The 18895-nt window shown below is 39.9% G+C and overlaps 1 protein-coding gene across 2 annotated transcripts in view; it reads right to left on the minus strand.

Annotated features, from left to right (window-relative positions):
- Positions 1-447: 447 nt before the first annotated feature.
- Positions 448-18895, minus strand: part of RALB (RAS like proto-oncogene B) — a 55157-nt gene continuing 36709 nt past the window's right edge. For both annotated transcript variants that reach the window (XM_082484356.1, XM_082484355.1), the window contains 4 exons: positions 8665-8821; positions 7384-7592; positions 4455-4632; positions 448-2327 (listed from right to left, as the gene is read on the minus strand). In XM_082484356.1, coding sequence (XP_082340482.1) covers positions 2208-2327; positions 4455-4632; positions 7384-7592; positions 8665-8778 — 621 coding nt within the window. In that variant the 5' untranslated portion in view covers positions 8779-8821 and the 3' untranslated portion in view covers positions 448-2207. The remainder of the gene's footprint in view (positions 2328-4454; positions 4633-7383; positions 7593-8664; positions 8822-18895) is intronic.

Genomic DNA, 18895 nt, shown 5'->3' on the forward strand with positions numbered 1-18895 from the left:
CAGAGGGGCTTGACCTAGATAAGCTTGTAGTGTGAACTCAACTGTTGTTTATCCTTTAGGTTAATTAAGGACTTAACCTTTAGGTTTCAACTAAAACCAAACCTAAATGAGTTGCCTTCCTCCAGAAGCAGACATTCATTTACTGTATACTCAATGTGCACTCAAAAATGGACTTTATCCATGGAAGCTGAAGAGGCAACTTTGCTAACAAAGTGCTATAACTTCAAGTGCCCCTTTAAGTGCTTAGGCTTTAGACATAGGTGAAACAGCTCAAACTAACTTCTGTAAGCCAGCAGGCTCCCAGGCTCTGCTTCAAAACTGTATTGTCAAGGTGGCTTTGTAATACCAAATACACTGTTCGAAGATAAGTATTTCCAGAATTGGTTAACCATTCTTTCTTCACATACAAGATAACATTAACAAAGAAGGAATTTAACTTGACAAAAATGAAGATTACAGCACCTTTTATTTAGTACAGTTTCCCCAATCCAATGAGTTGCCTGACAAGTTGAACTAGTTATGGAAGACAATGAGTTTGCAGTAAGTCCCTGTGAAACCTCAGACCAACAGAGGTTCTGATATCTAACATATCTTACTTTTTTCAAAGTTCAGAGGTGGAATGCACAAGAGCAATCTAGTACATGTTAAAAAATGTTTTTCAACCTCAAATTACAATACTAAGTACTGAACAGTATGTGCTAATCCTTCACCTCAAAAAGAAACAGCATTTGTTAATTTAGTGCTGCAGTGTGCTTCACTGAACAGCCACGTAGCATATTCCTTTCACCAAGTAACTGTGTTTTAAGCATCCATTTAACAGTCAAGATACAGTCAGTACTTAATATAGCCATAATTCATTAAGAGACTGCACAATCAGAAACAGTTACTTCCCACAACAGTGACAGAAGTATTTTTTGGCAACTGCACTTAAACTGCATCAGAAAGCTCAGTTCAGTCAGCTGACAAGAAGGCCTGGTAAGTACTGACTTTTCTTCCATTTCTAGGCTGATTACTGTTGATCAATACATGACCACCATTGCTTAACTGACAGCAAAGCTCAACATGCATCTCCACGTGCTAGGTTGCTGTGCATCAGGAACATATAAAATTAACAGTGAGTAACAGACATGGCAACTGCTTAACTTCATTTGCTTTTTGACACCATACAACTCACTAGCCAGCTAATCATTGAGAGGTAGCATGTATGCCTCACCTGTTCCAAGTCATGATTGTGTGATGTGACCCTTCCTTACTCAAAGTTTTCATCTTCAGCAAGACAAGAGACAGATACAGAGGTTCCCACTTTTCCAACATGATCACAAGGGTTCCAATATAAACAAAACCGATGAAATCAACACTTTGATTTTCACTATTCCAGTACCAGGGAGGGGAAGGATGATGGATGTAGAGCGAGTGTGATTGAGTCTAGCCACAATACATGGAAGAAACCCAGGACAGCATTTAAAGGAGATGGTGATAATATTCCTTTTGAAGAAAGGATTAGTCATTTTCTCACCCTATACCACTAATTTAAGGATGAGAAGACAGACCAGTGGAGAATGCATCTAGCCAGTATTTAAATATCAATTTTTGCATTGCCTAAATAAGTCTGAATTGAGTCCATAGGCTTGATTCATGAATGCTGTATTGACTTAACAGAACATGGAAGAAAGTTTGTTTTGAGTTGGCTCTTAAGTGTCAGTTGCTATTTCTTACATGGAGTGTGGGGAGGAAGCCAGCAGATTTCAGTGTAAGAAATATCAGTGACAACTAACAGAAGATGGAGACTCAAACCCTTACCAGACATCATTTAACTTTTCTGCAGTTTGAACCATCAAGGAGGGCAGCAACAGTGGGAAAAAAAGTGTTTGAACCTGAACAGCTGTGCTTGTTAAGGCCAGTAGAGGTTCAAGAGAAACATTAGAGTACGCTAGAAAGTTAATACGAAAGTACTTTATATAACCAAGCAGAAGGATTGTAGTTCTGAAAGACACTGGGAAGACGGAGCCCATTTCAGTTTAAGTAGGCAAAGGTTTTGTTGGATACCAGAAATGGTTTCAAAGTTCTGTTTTCACATTTTGAAGGTGTGATATGCAAAGCAAAAGATAAGGGAGTCAATACAGACTTCCTTTCATGAATCCAGCCCTATATCCTTAGTGGTATCTTATCCATGCCACCTGTAGATAGATATTTACAGTTCCCAAGCATCACAGTAAGCAACATCTTTCTTTAAAGCTTTTCTTGTTCTTGCCACTTTTCTTGCCATTCTTGTCTTTGTTTTCTGACATTTTCTTTGCTCTGATTTCTCTCATTAAATCAAAGAATACCTAGGAGGGAAAAATAAAGACATGTTAAATAAGGTCTGCCACCAGAAAACAGATAAAACTACTGTATTCAGCAGCAAATAAAGATGTAGCACCACACTGTACTTAATACAGAAGAAGCAAGTCTAGACAGAAATTGCAGTGACAGACTCAACATCAGAATCACGTAGCATGTCAAGCAGTGGCAAGAGGTAGGACAATCTTACCTGGCTACCAATCATTCAACAGCCCCATCTGAAGAGCTTTTATTGAATATCAGTCTTGAACAACAGTAGCATTCAGAGTTCATGAGAACATTTGCCTGTGCCTAGCAAACATTTCCAGGCAAATCCCTCATTAACTATGCAAAGCATTTAGTCCAGTCCTTTCCATGTAGTTACAAGCACACTCTCTGCTGAGTAGTATTCTGCCTGGTTTATAATTAAAAAGCTGCAGCATTCAAGTGAGTGTCAGGCACAGAAAATTCCCAGACTATATTATAAGAAAGATTCAGAGGTTTCTCATGTTTCCTGCAAAACTCCAGCCGATTTCAACCCTGTACACCTGATGTCTAGGTACATATCACTTCAGATACAACAGTTGTTTTGCTGTAGAGTTAGAGAAAAATACTTTTTAGAATTTAAGTAAAACAAGAGCTTAGTGTCACTTTAGAGAGTCAGGTTTGTTTTACATGGGGAACCACACAGGTCTTTGATACTTGGAAACAAGACCTCCCTACTGATCAGAAATAGAATAGCTTATCAATCAAAACCCTCTTAAGGTGGTTTTTATTATTGTGCTACAGTGTCAATGCACAATCATCACAATGGCTGATAATGTCTTAAGATATGCAAAACAGTGCTTACAGAGAATAACAAGTACACCACATTACCTAGCTAGAGAAGGCCTATAAGAGCAAGTCTAGAACACCATGCTAGCACACTCCAGACACACCTACATTGCTGTTAATCCCAACAGATGAGAAAGCTAGCCTAAGTATAAAACAGGCTAAACATTTTCTGGTCACATGAGACAGCTTATAGGCAAAAGCAAGTCTAGGTATTCATGTTTCACTACATCACCCAGTTTATACATCTGACTTTCTAGTCACATTCCACAAGTGAGAACGGTTTTACCAAATTTAAATCATACCATGTCCTTTATAACCAAAAGGTCTCAAGTCAGGAGTTTCATATACATTGTTTTAACCAAGAATGAGAGAAATAGAGTTCGTACTAGATAACTTATGCACCAACAGCATTTCCATTAGTGAACTAATATAGACTAGAAGAACAGGAAGCTGTCTACAAGAACTTAGAGTACAGCTAGCTGCAAGTGTCTTTGGCTAAAAAGAGAAAACTGGTTACAATTTGTAATCTTTAAACAAATGCAGATTACCAAACCACACCTTTGGAGTTCTTAGGGGGCCTAACAGTAATTTCAGACCATCTTCTGTGGATTTGTGAAGTAAAAAAAGCATCCTATTCTTCAAGAAACCCCCACTACACACAGAATGAAGGGGAGGCTTGAAACTGATTTTTCCCTACCGGGCAAACATTCCATATTCATAACTCATCTCTCTTCTGGAATAACCTCCCACTGCTCCTTACACAAGAAACCAGACACAGAAACATGCTGCAAATGACTGTCCTAGACAGGCATGAACAAGTCAAAACAGGACAGGGACAGAGAAAGAAAAGTTCTTGTCACAATTCAAAATAGCCTTGGCAGAAAAAGAATGAAGTCTTTAACATTACCCACACCATATATAGCTTTGTAGTGAAGGGGGAACAACTCGTAGGTATCTATAGCTTGCTATTTACTGCTGTTATAATACAACACAGCCTATAAACAAAATAACATTTCAGGGAATCCTTAAACTCATTTACCCAATGTACTATTGGAAAACTATTGGTTCAGGTAAAAACAGTTAAAACAAGAAAATAGCATTAATTTGTACCAGGTCTCTGGCTCCTCTAAGCTAGGTATTTGCTTAAGCGTACACATTCCAGTAAGTTCACTCCTTTTGATAATCTACGCTTTCAGAAGCCCAACTGTGGATTTGCTTTTGTCTAGCAAGAGTCAAGAATTAGTTACTCAGCTATTAAACAAGTAGTAATGACCTAATTGAGCAGATGTCATTCATCTTACCTTATCTACATTCGCTCTAGTTTTGGCAGAGGTTTCTACATACTGCACACCCCACTCCTCTGCCTTACTTCTAGCCTCTTCTACAGGCACTTGTCTGCGTTCTTCCAAGTCAGATTTGTTTCCCACTACCAGTAAAGGGATTTTATCCTCTTCAGCCTTCACACGCAGGATCTGTTCCCTAATGCATCAGGTATTTAAAATGAAAATATCTGTGTTAGTAGTAGCAACAAAAACCCCACGCTTATCAGGAGTAGATCAAGTGGTCTGCACATTACCAGTGTTTACAACAGTATTTAAGAGTACCTTTCCCAACAGTTGAACACACTTTAAAATTATTTCAAGTTTAACATGCTAATGCTATGGGCTTTATACTAATAAAAGCCTCACGCTTCCAAGAAGGCAGTTTTACCATTTAGTAATTTTACTCACTAGGCTCTAATAAAGAAGAGCTGTATGGCAGAAGAGCAACTCACAACAGGAGTTCACATCTGAATGAGGAAAAGAGTACAAGTTTCACCTTGGCATTCAGTGACAATCCTAAATTTCCAGTCTACGTTCCACCTCAATACAGGTCTGGGCAACATCAAGGCTTTGCCAAAACAGGAGGTTGGGAATAGCATAAGTAGCTGGCAGACGTCATTCATACAGCTACCTAAACTTCACACAAAGGAGTTACTGAACAGTGCTGAATTAAAATGCTAGCAACCTTCCTCCTTCAAAGACTCCAGGAAAATATTTGAACCATCAACATTAAACTAGCTATCCTTTATCATTCTAAAGGGACCTATCAGCATCCAGGAGCAGACATATGCTGTATGTCAGTCTCAAAAAATCTGTGCTATTATTAGAGTAAAACACAGGTTGAAACCAGACTGACACATGCTGCTGTCCATCTAGGATGCTAAGAGAACCGTACCAGTCTACAGTTATTTTTAGATTTTGTTATTAACAAGAGCCAAACTAGGCATGGGCATGGTGCTACACCTCCTCAGGCCACTGAGTAACCACACTACTTCAGATGGCTGCACATTCCATCCACAAAACAACTGAATGTATGTAGAGTACATGAGAATCTAAAATAGTATTAACACTGAAGCAGACAATCTGCTGTTGAATTCAACTGTACCTTCACACATTTTCAGATTACAGAGGCACCAAAAGCAAACACTGAATACACAGCATCAGCAGGAGAGCTAGGGTTTATAGACAAACCCATAGTTCATTCAGTATTTGACTTTCTCATAGTGTGAGAATACTGGAAGCTAGAGTATCAATAACACCAACCTGCAGTTTGGCCTGTGATGCTGATGACTCTTACTACCCATTCTCCCCTCCTTCCTGGGGAACAGTTTTCCAAGGAGCTGGTCCTTCCTTGTCAGCCTAATTTCACTATTTGTTTACTTCTGAACCATCAAAAAGTAGATGACTCTCCACCTCAAAGCTCTTAGGTCCTTCTAGGGCTAGCTTTGCTTTTTCATCGTTTTGTTGTGCTGGAATCTTGAACCAACACACGGTTAGCCTAGTTACAGAAGTCCAACAAAAAAATCCCACAAACTGCCAAGATAAACACTCCAACTGCTTTTCATCCAAAGCCTTAAGCCTTGGGCTTAACCTTATATTTCACTTAAGCATACAAGCCAAAACCCAGGCTGGGTACCTTTCGAGTGTCTCATTTTCCTCCTGGTTTTTGAATAATAGCTGACTTTTTCCTCCATTTTATACTAGGAACAGTCCAAGTACTCAGTTTTGCAATACTATCATAATTCAACTGTTTAGCTCCTTTAAGGGCTCTGCTTAGAGCAAACTGAGCAGAACAGCTTTGCTTTTGTGCCCCACAACTGCCAGCTTTCTGAAGTCTAGCAAAGTCACAGAAGTATTATGTGACAAAGGAACAATATTTTTATACCTCTTAAAAGATTATGCAATGTCCTACTACTGTTGGAACAGTGTGATAGACTAAGAACCTGGACCAAAGTCCTAGAGCATGAGGGGAGTTTTCCATAGCTTTAAGAAAACCCTAGAAATAGGTGTCTACCTTAGCACCAGCACTTGCACTACTAATTACTGTTAACATTGTACCACTGAAACAAAGTGAACATACACGAGGCTGAAAAAAGGTTTTATTCTGGCAAACATAAGGAACTCCTAGAACTTGCCAAAACATAGAGAGTGTTACTTCAAGTTTTACAGCTGTCCTAGGGAATCTCTGGATTACCTTCTACACTGAGACAACAGCTATTATCAAATAAGAGTTAGAACACTTACCCTGAAAAACCTGGCTACATAAGTTCTGAGACCAGAACAATGGTTTAAACCCCCCTTTTTTTTTTCCACTACACAAGCAGTTCCTGTGCTCACTCTGGTGCTGATTTTACATTGGAACTGCTAATCCCAAGAACAAAAATGGAAGCATTTACTACTACTGTGTGTCTTTCTAGGAATACAACTGCCTACAATAGTACTGCTTGGCTGCCAACCCTTGTTTGGCACCAATCCATACCTGAGCATGGAGGCTAATCCTTCCTTTCCTTAGAGCACCTGCTTCAAGCAGTAAGCAATACAGTGTCTGAAACCTGGCCAAAAGGCAGACTTAATTCCAGAAGTACTGGTTTAAGATAATTAAACTTCACATCCACAAAGACTGAAAATTGGCTTGAATATACATGTTTCAAGAGTCCAAGAATCTGTTACTTGCCTGAAGTTGCTGCGGGCATAATGTGCTCATAAGTTGAAGGCATGAAGACAACTAGAGCCAGAGACTGGTTACTGTGGTTTAAGTTACCAGTTACTGAGAGCAAAATGGTTGGGTTGTCACTTTTATTGACAAATGGTAATGAACAAAGGATAAAGAACTGTAGCTTTTAGGAAGCGTTGTCAGAGCAATATAGGAACCAGATATTTTCCCCTGCCCGTGAGAGAAACTACTTACCGAAACTCTGCTGTTGCTGTAAAGGATTCATGCTCTGTTATTGAGAAGACTAGAAGAAACCCTTCCCCACTGCGGAAATAGTTGTCTCTGATAGCTGCATAATCCTCCTGTCCTGCTGTGTCCAGAATGTCTATCTGAACTTCTTCACCATCCAGAACTACTTTCTTTCTGTAGCTGTCAGCCTTGGTAGGTTCATAGTCTTCTACAAACTGAAGAAGATAAGGGATTAGCGTTTAGAATTACTGTCAAATGGTATCAGTATTTGTCCATATCCATTCTCTTTCACTTCAATGACATTTAAACTCCCGAAAACCTTCTCATAATTCAGTCAACTACTAAGTTTCACTGCTTTTTTTAGTTTTACTATAAAAAGCAAATTATTTAAGCACTTAATACATCAAAGAGCCAGTTTGCCTAGTCAAGAGAAACTGTCTTGCTACATGAAACTACAAGCAACCTGGTGGCATTATCTAGATCTTTCACTTGAAGAAAGAGTATTCCAGGGTACTTCAGGTACCACTATCTGAAACTTCAACAGGTGTAGATGACAGCATCCAGCTGTTGAACATTAAAACCTGTTCTATAATTACACAAGCACATACTTTAGTCCATCAGACCCACAAAGCCACTGCCAGTTCAACCTGTAGTTCTATGCTGACAGCACATGTCCAACACAGGCTCCTTACCTTTCCACCCTCTTTCTCTCAGCCTCAAAGTACAACAAAAGGCTGTGCCATGAGCCAAATTAAGCTGACTATCTGTTCAGATATTCACATCACTATAGTATGTGGGAACAGCCTATAGATAAATACTAACTTCTGAATTACAGGATCATGTATTCCTTCACATACTATTCTGGATTGTCTGATCTAGCTTCCTATATAACAGTACAGAAAAATTCATGCTATGAACATGCCTACTTCATCATTCAGCTCAGAATGAGCTAGAACGCTTACTTCTGACTTCAACCTTAACTGGCCTAAAAGAAACTGCAACAAAATTAAAGTTCAATGCCAACAGGCAACAGCCTCTGTACACTCAGACAAGCACATTCACATTCTGCATGTCTTTCAAAGACTGTTCTTTCAGTAATAAGCATCAACTTTGTCACCCTTAGCCAAAGATGTTCCTAGAGGGCACCCTCCCAATTCCTACATTTTTCTCCTGCCAGTCAGGTCATCAGGTCTTTTGCTACTTACATTTAGTTCCCCCATTCTACTACAGAAGTAGAGTAAACTGTATCCATTGGTGCTTTAGAGAAGCTGAACCAAAGCTACTTACCTCATCATACATAAATTGAAGAGTGAGTGCAGATTTGCCTACACCTCCACTGCCAACCATAATTACTTTATGGAGGGCCAAGGAACTCTGGTTCTTGCTCTTGCTGGCAGCCATCGTCCTGCTTGCCACAGATGAAGTGCCAGGCAACCAATTAGATCTGCAGACAGAAGAAACACAGTCACCATCTGTGACACTGGTGACATCATGGTAGAATGTGGTTAAAGCATCTCAACTAGTGGTAAAAGACCAGATTAAAACCCTGCCCAGCAAGCCTGAAGAATGGGCCATTTCAATGCACTGGCAAACAAACCACATCACTGATGTCTAAAGCATGAGTAGGAACAAGGTATTATTAGAACAAATAAAAGGTACTTTGACAACAGTACCATTAATAAGAGTACCAAAGGTTTCTCAAAGCAGCTACTAGCTGAACAAGCTGTTCTTATTTGTAAACCCATCCTACATGACTGCTATCCAGAGCAGTCTCCACAGAAAAAAATACCCCACTTTCTCAAAAAACATGAAATTAAGTGTTTTATTGTACTTTTTATAAGGCTTTACACCTTTCTAAAATATTTCTTTAATGTTGATACAGCTTAGCTTCAACCTAGAAGCACAGCTATATTTCAGATCTGCTTACAGGCACAAAGATGACTTTTGATCTCCTCTCTACATAGGCTAAGAAAAAAGCAGAGCTACACAGTAAATTCTGGCAGGAACAAGTTGCAAAATCTTCCAGCAGAAAGTCTTATGACATGGCATTAGCATGTACTTCATAATCTTCCTGCCTTTTGATGCTGCAAATCTAATTTGCTTTTGGAAAAAAAAAAAAATATAAAAACCCCTCTTTTACTGTAAGAAACTCTCGGTTCCTATTCTTCTCCTGATGTTGCAAAGGCATAAAAGAGTAAGTGTCAATAAACAAGTACTAGTTAACAAGCCCTTGTTTGTGTGTTATGCAAACTGAGTAATTAAGTGCTGGAGACCACTTAAAAATACTGCCTTTTTTAAAAGAGTAGCTGGACACAATAATTGTGACAAAAACACAAGCATCAGCTCCCACACCCTGATTAGCACAGGGCAGCAGGTCTAAGAGCACACTGGGGACAAATGCAGAAGTGACTGATACAAGAAGAGATCTGTCACCAGTCAGGATTCCCACACATCGAGAAAAAACAAAGAGTACTCCAGATGCATGATGGCTAAAGGGAGATGCTAAGATAGCAACACTTGTGTCCTCACAGCAGGACAACTGAGGGCCCCAGCAGTTGATATCCTGGCAGAATGCTGTAAGGAGAACAGCAGACTATTCAGGGAACATCGCTATGGAAAGTGGCTATACCAGCCTTGATTTATAGCAGCACCTGTTATTCCAGGCCAACCAGGAGTCTCAAATTTGCCTGGGGATGATTAATCCAGAAAGACACTGGAACTGACACACCACACCATCAAGTTCTACTGTAGGCCTTGTATTTCCATCCAGTAGAAGTTATACAGTACTATATTGGAATAAACCTTCAGGATACCTAGCTGCCCTAAACAAAATTAAGTAGGGACTGAGGGATTGTCATAGGATTATTTATCCTGGAAAGGACCTTTGGATGTTGTCCAGTCCAAACCTCTCCCTTAGACTGGATTGCTTGAGGCAAACTGCTTTATGTGACCTGCATTTTGAGGTTGACTATTCCATGACCAGTCTGGGCAACCTGCCTTGGTGTACAATGATTGTGACGATCTCATCTCCTTTGTCATGACTTGATGTTCTGAAAAGCAACAAATCAAACTAAGCTCTCATTGACTACTGCATACAAGAACAAACATCCCAACAATCAAGATGTGCTGCTCATATATTTGAAAATGTTGTCCTGAGGACACTATTTTACTCACACCTGTTTGCTAAACACATTTGGTATAGTAATGCAAATTCATCATCTTTTAAGTGTTCATTCTGGGATGAACACTGGTAAGTGAAGATTACCAGAGGAAAATCTGTCAATATTATGTTATATACATCAGCACTCTCATCCAGGACACTCCTTAGTACAGAAGTGGGATGTGACAACTCCTACTTCTCAGAGATTCTTCCTGTAGAGCACAAACACACATTTGTGTTGGAGACAGTTGATTCATCCATCACCCTAGAGATTCCAAACTAGAAGAGGACTGCATGCTTGATTTTCAATTTGTAGTCAGCAGAGAGACAAGAGGGGAAGAGAACGGAGCTCTCTGCCAGGGGAATGTGGAAAAATTGGGAGAAAACAACAGGTAGCACCCGAACTCCAGAAGCTGTTGCTGAAAGACTTTCTTTGCTTATGGTCCACATGTTCTACAGATGATAAACTAGAATTCAGTTTGCTTGGACATAGACACCCAAGGTGTAAGAGCTACAGCTTGACTACACAATGAGATAGTTTGGGGACTAAGTGTTCCAGTAATAACACAGCTTGCTCTTAAGTTGTAGAAGTTTACTTTGTCTTACTTCAAGACTAGTCTGGCTAGTAGATAAGCTGCTTTCTGAAGCCAAGTGACCCTTCGCAATTTTTCAATGTAACTATGGCTGGTTTTAACCTTTGAGTATTCCTTTAACAAGCATCCTAAGGTTGTTGTAAATGCTGTGTTATCTAACACAAGGCTCTAAAGTTAAATATTTTTCTGGCAACACAAACTTAGTGCTGCTCCCTGTTAAGCTGCTGTGCTATACAACTACAATAATAAGATGATTTACTAACAGTGAAGAGAGAAGATAGCAACATTCTCCCTCCTGTTAATAGGGATACTACATCTTTACTGGGTCATATGAAAGGAATAGCTGCCTTTTAGGTAAAATGCTGACCAACTTGATTCAGTACAAGCTCATCATAGAGATAAGCAGAGAGAATCTTTAAATTCTTCCTTCACCATCCCACCTCAACACCAGCCAGCAGAAACTGCAAGGTCAGCCTTCATACACAGTATTACCTGACTTGTAACCAGAGTACAATATTAAACAAAATCCATCTAATAGCATACAAATTGAATCAAATTGAAGCAGAGCTGTTACAAGTGCCACTTGAATCTTTTAGATTATCAACACTACATGAACCCTCTGAACTCAGGAGTCTGCTCACAACAAAACCCCCATGTCGTATGCCCTCATTGAAATCCCAGAAGCCTCACACAAGGCATCTCTTCATTGGTGGCAACAGAGGGAGCATGGCCCCCTCCAGCCACAGGATAGCCAGGCAGTACAGAACAAGGCAAGGCTGAAACAGTGTGGCACAGGATTGACACAGGCAGTACCACTGCAGAAGTACCAGTGTTTACAAGACAATAGGCTAACAGCACATCACTGGTTCAGAAAGGGGCACAGTGAGATTTTAATAAGAATACTCTAATAAAACAACAAGAGAAGTCATTGGAGCCAACGGTTTACTCGCATTTCCACCTCTGCAGCTCAAGAAACAGTTTACACACCATGGTTCAAAGCTCACATCTAACAGTTCCCTGAGGTTAAAAAAAAAAATTAAAAAAATATCCATTAACACAAGTGGAAGCTCTCTCCTCAGTCATCTGAGTAGGCAAGGATGAATTTTCATCCCATTCTGTAGATTAAATATCCTTGAGGCAGTCAAGACACTGACATTAACTCATCTGTTCCTTACAGAAAAGGAAGTCTCGAGAAATCTAACCACTTCGCATAAAAAAGTAACAGAGTAGAAGAACCTGTAAAGACTGCAGTTATTTTTAAAACATTATTCGGTTCCCTTCAGTTTAAGGGAATGTAAACTTAAGGCTAGAAGTCTTAATACATCTGCTGAAGAGCCTGCACTAAATAAGTGTCCAGACAAGTCACCTAATTCTGTGGTAAGTATTTGCTCCTCTCCCATATTGCTCTTTACTTGCTGGGAAGTAAACTGTACCCAAACAAGATTTACCCTCCTCTGACATGAAGGCAACCAATCTAGTCAGTGGCATTCAGTCAATCTGTTTAATTTCAATCTGTCATTTTACTATCAGGTTTAATAACACCACGTTGCACTTTGTGTAGTGTCAAACTGTAAAAAACCCTTCTGATAGTTTTTTTGGGGGTGGGAGGGTGTTCTGGTTAGAGTTCATCCCGCTTTGAAATAAAGTGCTAGATAGAGCCCAGGTCAGAGCATAAACTTTTTCAGACAGTCTTCCATCTTCAAGAAATTAGAAGTAATTACCTGCTTCATCTGCTTTAAAAGAAAATGATTAAGCCATTGACTTGATAACTCTGGATTTATTTTATTTTTTTTTAAATAACAGGTTACACAAAGCCATATGCACAATAGGAGCTTTGTGGTGCTAGTGAAAGATGCTCTGCAGATCAAGAAATGAAGGTTTCACTAACAGACAGACTAGCCACATGAAGCACAGCAAGATCTACAAATCAAAACCATAGTGGTTACTAAAGAGCTGTTTTGATTTAGAGTTCTGAAGATTTGTACTTGGCCACAGGACAAATCAAACCATGCCACCCCCAACATAAGAAATGTAACCCTAAGCTCACCAACTATTTCAGCCTTCCCTTGCTTCACCTGTTTAGATAATAACTTCTCCAGGTTAACTAAGGCCTCCTGCTGTAGAGAAACCTGCATACTGTTGTGTCATTCTTGGCTGGTCCCCCAAAACTGAGCACTTCAAGGCATTTGTTTATAAACAGCTTCATAAACTCCAAACTTAAGCATCAGCTGGCTATTTCTCCACCCTCTCCTCAACCTAAAGTTAAACAATTCAGAACACTTAACAAACAAGATCAGTTTACCTAATGCCAAGATTCAGACACTATTACTGAATAACTACATGTATTTCAAGCTAAACTGCACTTTTACATCCCTTTTTACTTCACCTGCATTAAGACTCCACAGTTTAGTCACTTAAAGGAAAAAGCACTTGTCACTTCACAAGAACCCATTGTGCTACAGCCCACTCAAATACATAGAAGAAAAAAAAATAAATGAGAAACTTAGCACTAAGTCTACCTGTTTTTTCCAGTAAAAATTCTGTTACTATAAACAAAATTCAAGACCCCTCCAAAGGCTTTTACTGGAATTGCTTCTAGTTCTTCCAATTCAGTTGTGAGATTTAAAACTAAAATAAAGCTCTAAGATCAAAATTGCTGAGATCAGCCCTTGTTCTCTCACTGTGCAGCTGATATCTTTGGACATTTCTTTTCATTGCTATCCTGCCACTGAAAGCACCCATTCTTTGGTTTTTAAAATGGGATTCTAGAAACCCTTAGTCCAATAGCTTGACAGAGGAGCTTTGTTAAACCCTTCACATACCTACTTTTAAAGCAAAATCTGGGTATTCAACCTATTAAAGACTTAAATATGATGTCACCAAAAGCAAGCACAGAAAGGACAAGGTTTTGCAACAGTATTTTAGTGATCCTCATTTATCAGAATATGAATTAGAGGCTTTGAGGTGTTTGGTTCTGTGATATGCCCACAAGAATGTAGTCACAGAAATTCCCTGGATCACAAAACTAATTAACAATCTCACTGAGCTATGAACTGTAAGAGCTCCTCAGCTGTTCTGAGGTTATCCAGAAAATATTTAAGTACTGAAATTCCATTAGCTTTCAATGGACTGTAAATGCTCCAACTGGCAATTCAACTATGAAAAAGTTCATTTGAGATTAAGTGGCATATTTAATGCTACTGGTAATTTTAGGATATGCAGGCTAAAAATAAAAATGCTACACTATCTCCTTTTGCTGTACTAACGTCTTACCTCTTGGCATGTCTCCAGTTATTGGTTTTCAAGCTAAACAGATTATGAAGTGTTTGGCAGAAATCCTCACTTGGGATGTTTCTATCTGTCCCCATGTACTGCTGGGGGTTTCTACCTTCTCAGTTGTGGCTATAGATTTTTCTAGGCCATACTTAATCAGATCAGGGAATTCATTCACCTTGAGTTGTCTTGCAGAACAGGTTGGGGCAGCAGTTTCACAGCCCCCATTTCTATCACCCAATGCTGCCATCACCATCCTCTCTCCTTTGCCCCAGGCTGTTCAAGCCCACCTCCTTCTGCGGAATCACTATTCAGTGGGGCTGACTGGGTCTGCCAGTCACATCAGCAAGGCCACACACCTCAGCACCAGGGCTGGCGTAAGGCAAGAAAAACAGTTTGTACAACTGAGGCCAAAGAAGGCAGAACTATAGCAGCAAAAAAGTTACTTACATAGCTGCAGAAACAGGAAAGTTCCCTGATCCTGTTCACACTACTTTCCTTAGACATGTGTGCTGGTGCAGCAGACACCCTGTTGCAGTGTCTGGGCTAAGCACTAGAGTGAAATCCAAGCCCGAGATTTGCAGTTGCACAGACCAGGACAGGAAACTAGAAGTGCTTGTGGAAAACTTAATACTTTATAAAATCAGGAAGAAAAAGTCAGAGTTCAGGACAATAAGCTACCCTACTCTCTATGCGTGTGTCCCGGTTCCGGCAAGGATGGGGTTAATTTCCCCAAGGAGCCGGCAGGGGAGGCACGTATTCCATACCACGTGACCCATGCCCCGCTATAAAAGGAGCTAGCCGGGGTGGGGGAGTCAGTCGCCACTCGGGGGCGGGCTGCGGCGGTGCGGGTCCGGTCGGTGCGCTTCGCGGCAGTACTGTAATCGCGTTCTTGTATTCCTTTACCGGTGTTATTGTTTTTCTTTCTTTTCTTTCTTCTTCCCTTTGTCTGTTCTGTCAAATTATAATATTTCCACCCACGAGTTTTGCCCTTTTCTGCTGATTTTTCCCACGGCTGTGGGAGTCGAGCGAGCAGCTGCGTGGTTCTCTGTTGCTGGCCGAGACCAAACCACAACAGCGTGAAGGATACACTCTTTATAGACTGCATTCTTGTTGGAAGTGGCACCAGCCATACCCCTAAATGTTACACGAAAAACTGCAGAATGAATACATTATTTACTTGATACAAGCTTGTAACTTTCAGTGTATTATACTAGTTTGAATCAATTACAATTACTAATTAGGTACTAATCCCACCCAAATAGAATGGTATCTACTGTTAAAGGCATTTGCTGACAGAGCTACTCCCTAGCAGCAGCTATACATACACCATTAGTTAACGGACACAAGAAGTAAGCCCAAGACAAGTAAGTTCACAATGTTGTAGCAGTTTAAGGTTAAACTAGAACCTAGAGCCAGACCATGATTATTCTCCATCTCCTACAAGGCTGGGGAACGGATAAGCACAGGCCAAGGAACAGTTTTAATTCAGGAATTAAAACAGCCAGTTAAGATTAAGAATTCCTACTAGTGATCTTAAGTCTTCATACCATATCTTACTTTTCACTATTCCACACATTTGCATGCAAAGTCATCTTCAGCTCTCTTCTTACATTAAGATTGTTTAATAATATCAAGTGATCTTTAGAAAAGTGGACTTACTATAAAAGACTTCCAGTATTTTTCTGGCACATGCAGTTATACAGAATAGTATCATCAAGAATAGGAGACTCCCAGATGCATTGCAACTTTAACCCATCATTACCCTAGCAATTTACAAAGTCTAGCACACTGTTCTTTGCAACAGTTTATAGCTAGACCTGCACAACTCCACCTTTTAAGGCTATCTTCATGATCTGGGCTACCAGAATAGTGATTTATTTTAACTGTGAAACACCTGTATATACTCAGCACATTCCCTCCTACTATCCTTGCCAAGCACAGCCCAACTTTGCTTATGACTTTTCAGAGAGATGCATCATTATAGCTTAGAAAGCAAATCTGACAGCAGCAGGCATTTACTTGATAGATAAATTCTTAAATATATCCCCTCTCACATCACTCAGTAGATGACCATTCTGGATTATTCTTTACAAATAATTAAGACAATATCTTACATGTTAGCAGTAATTTCAAGGTAAATAACCTTGCTTAGAATAATCTTGATGTCCAAGGAAAACTGGAACTAAATCCTATTAGGGCTGTATATTTGAATGAAACCTTCAAAGATTTAGTCAAAGGACTCTCTCTGAGCATCAGAAAAGTAGCATTTTAAAGCAACCCTTTAAACTAAATCATATCTTATGCTGAACTGAAATACAGGCAAATGCGCACATATCCCTGTTCCTAAGGGACTTAGCTACCTGAGGGTTTGGGGTTTGTTGTTTTTTTTTTTTTTTTTTTTTTTTTTTAAGAATTCCCTTGGAGTAGAAGAAAAATAGCCGAGTAACTTGTTTCTGATCAGTAGCTAAGTGAAGAAGAGAAAGGATTTCCCTTACTTTTAAGGCACCACAGCACACAACAACAATAAAAAAAAATCACTTGTATCTATTTGACTACATAAGGTTGCAAAGGTCATGATATGAAGTTAATACTCTTAACAGCCAGGTAACAACTATATCAAGATTACCATTGCATGCAGGCATCCTGACACAGTACTGTTCTGCAATACTGCAGTCATGCACAGTCCATAAAGCCTTGCAAGTCATCTTAATTGGAACTTGAATACAGACCCTAGAATGCAGGCCTTATTTCTGCTGCTTCATTTTGGTCTTGGGGCATCTTTATACAGATCTCTATGAAATGCTCATTTCATTACAATTATTCTATTTTTGTCACAGGCACAGAGTGTTTAGGTAGGCATCTCCATTTCCCAGCCCAATAAAGCAGTGGCTGTTTTTCCACTTAGTCTTTATAAATACAAAGACCATTCAACAAAGGGAGGAATCATGGAAGGCAGCATTAAAAAGAATGTCCTCTTATTCTAATAGAGTTACACAAAAGCCTTTCCAATTCACTACCAAGCTAAGACTGTGCTATGATACCAACTTGATTCTTGCTTAAAGAAAACACACAGCTTATCTGAAAATTGAGCCCAGTAAGTGGAAATGCAGCTACTTGATTGTTCAGTAATGTATCTGTACAACTGCAATCTGCTAGTCACCTAAGTGGTTCTAAGTGGACAGATGACACTAATCCAAGTATGTTTGTACTAAATTCATGTACACGAAATGCATACAAGACATCAGAAATACTTGCAAGACCAGAAGCTAATGGTTGTCTCCACTGCTGTTCCACTTTCTCTACCAAACCTTACTACATACAAGGTGAACTCCCCAAGGATATGATGCATGAAAACAGGCTACAGAGTGCTGTACCCCCACAGTCATTAGGTGAGTCATCTGTACCCTGACTTCCTCATGGAGGAAACAGATAAACTGGTAGTTTCCCCTACAGAATTCCTTATAGATGGTAACAGGAATCAAAAGAAACAGACAATGTAATGGTGGGAAAACTGCCAATACTCCAGCATGCATCAACTTTCCAGGGAGAGTACCATACAAATCTGTGTTAACAAGTCAACTGTGGCATTGCTCTATTTGTATTCATGCTGCTACAATGTCAGAAAATGCAACTCATGACTCTACCAAGGCACAGAGACTTAGCATTGTACTGTGCCTCTGTGCTTTCAGGAGATCACTGTTTGGAAGCTTGAATTTCAGTCCTGGATGCAGCGTCAGCTCCAGTGACACTAATACCTAAGAGACAACAGCAACAAGGCAGACAGATCTAGAATTACCCTGCCTGATAAGTACCCAAGCAGTTTGGTCCCCACAACATTACCAGTCTTCCTTTTAGAGCAGTAAGGAACTTGCACCACAGGTATCTTTGAGGATTAAGAGGCTACCACACTTGAGAACCTCTGTAGGACAACCTGAAGCACTGTTTATAGAATCCTCTGCCTCTTAGAGCCAGGTTACTCCATTCACTTTTTGCACTCTGAACTAATCAAAGTGAAAGTGTCCTTTTAAATCCACAGCAGCTGTGCAGCAACTGGGGCCATGTTTAGTAGATTTCTTACCTGTTCTGGTCTTTCATCTGTTTTCTACGGATAGTATGCACCTTTGATATTAACAGCACGGTAGAATTGCTCTTTTAGTGTTACACCTGTCTTTTTAGATTCCAATAGTAGCCTTGCATCCTGATTGCTTCATTGGGTGCAACTCACCGGCTCTGCCATGTTATTGTAGCATCCTGTCACACAGGTATCTGTCCCATGTCAACAGTGATGAACTAGATAAACACAAAACACACTGCTTCCCTTCCCTAACTAGTCACATCACTTCTCTTCACCAAAACAGACAGCAGGTGCATCAGGCTCACAAGCATTACAGACCCCCCCAACACAGGCATGCAGCACCACCCTGAAAGTAAGGTTTCTCCTGAGAGGTGAAGTCCCAGTCCATCACAATCCCCCTAGACTCTTGCACAA

The sequence above is a fragment of the Vanellus vanellus genome (assembly GCF_965231255.1).
Source record: "Vanellus vanellus genome assembly, chromosome: 5".
Lineage (NCBI taxonomy): Eukaryota > Metazoa > Chordata > Aves > Charadriiformes > Charadriidae > Vanellus > Vanellus vanellus.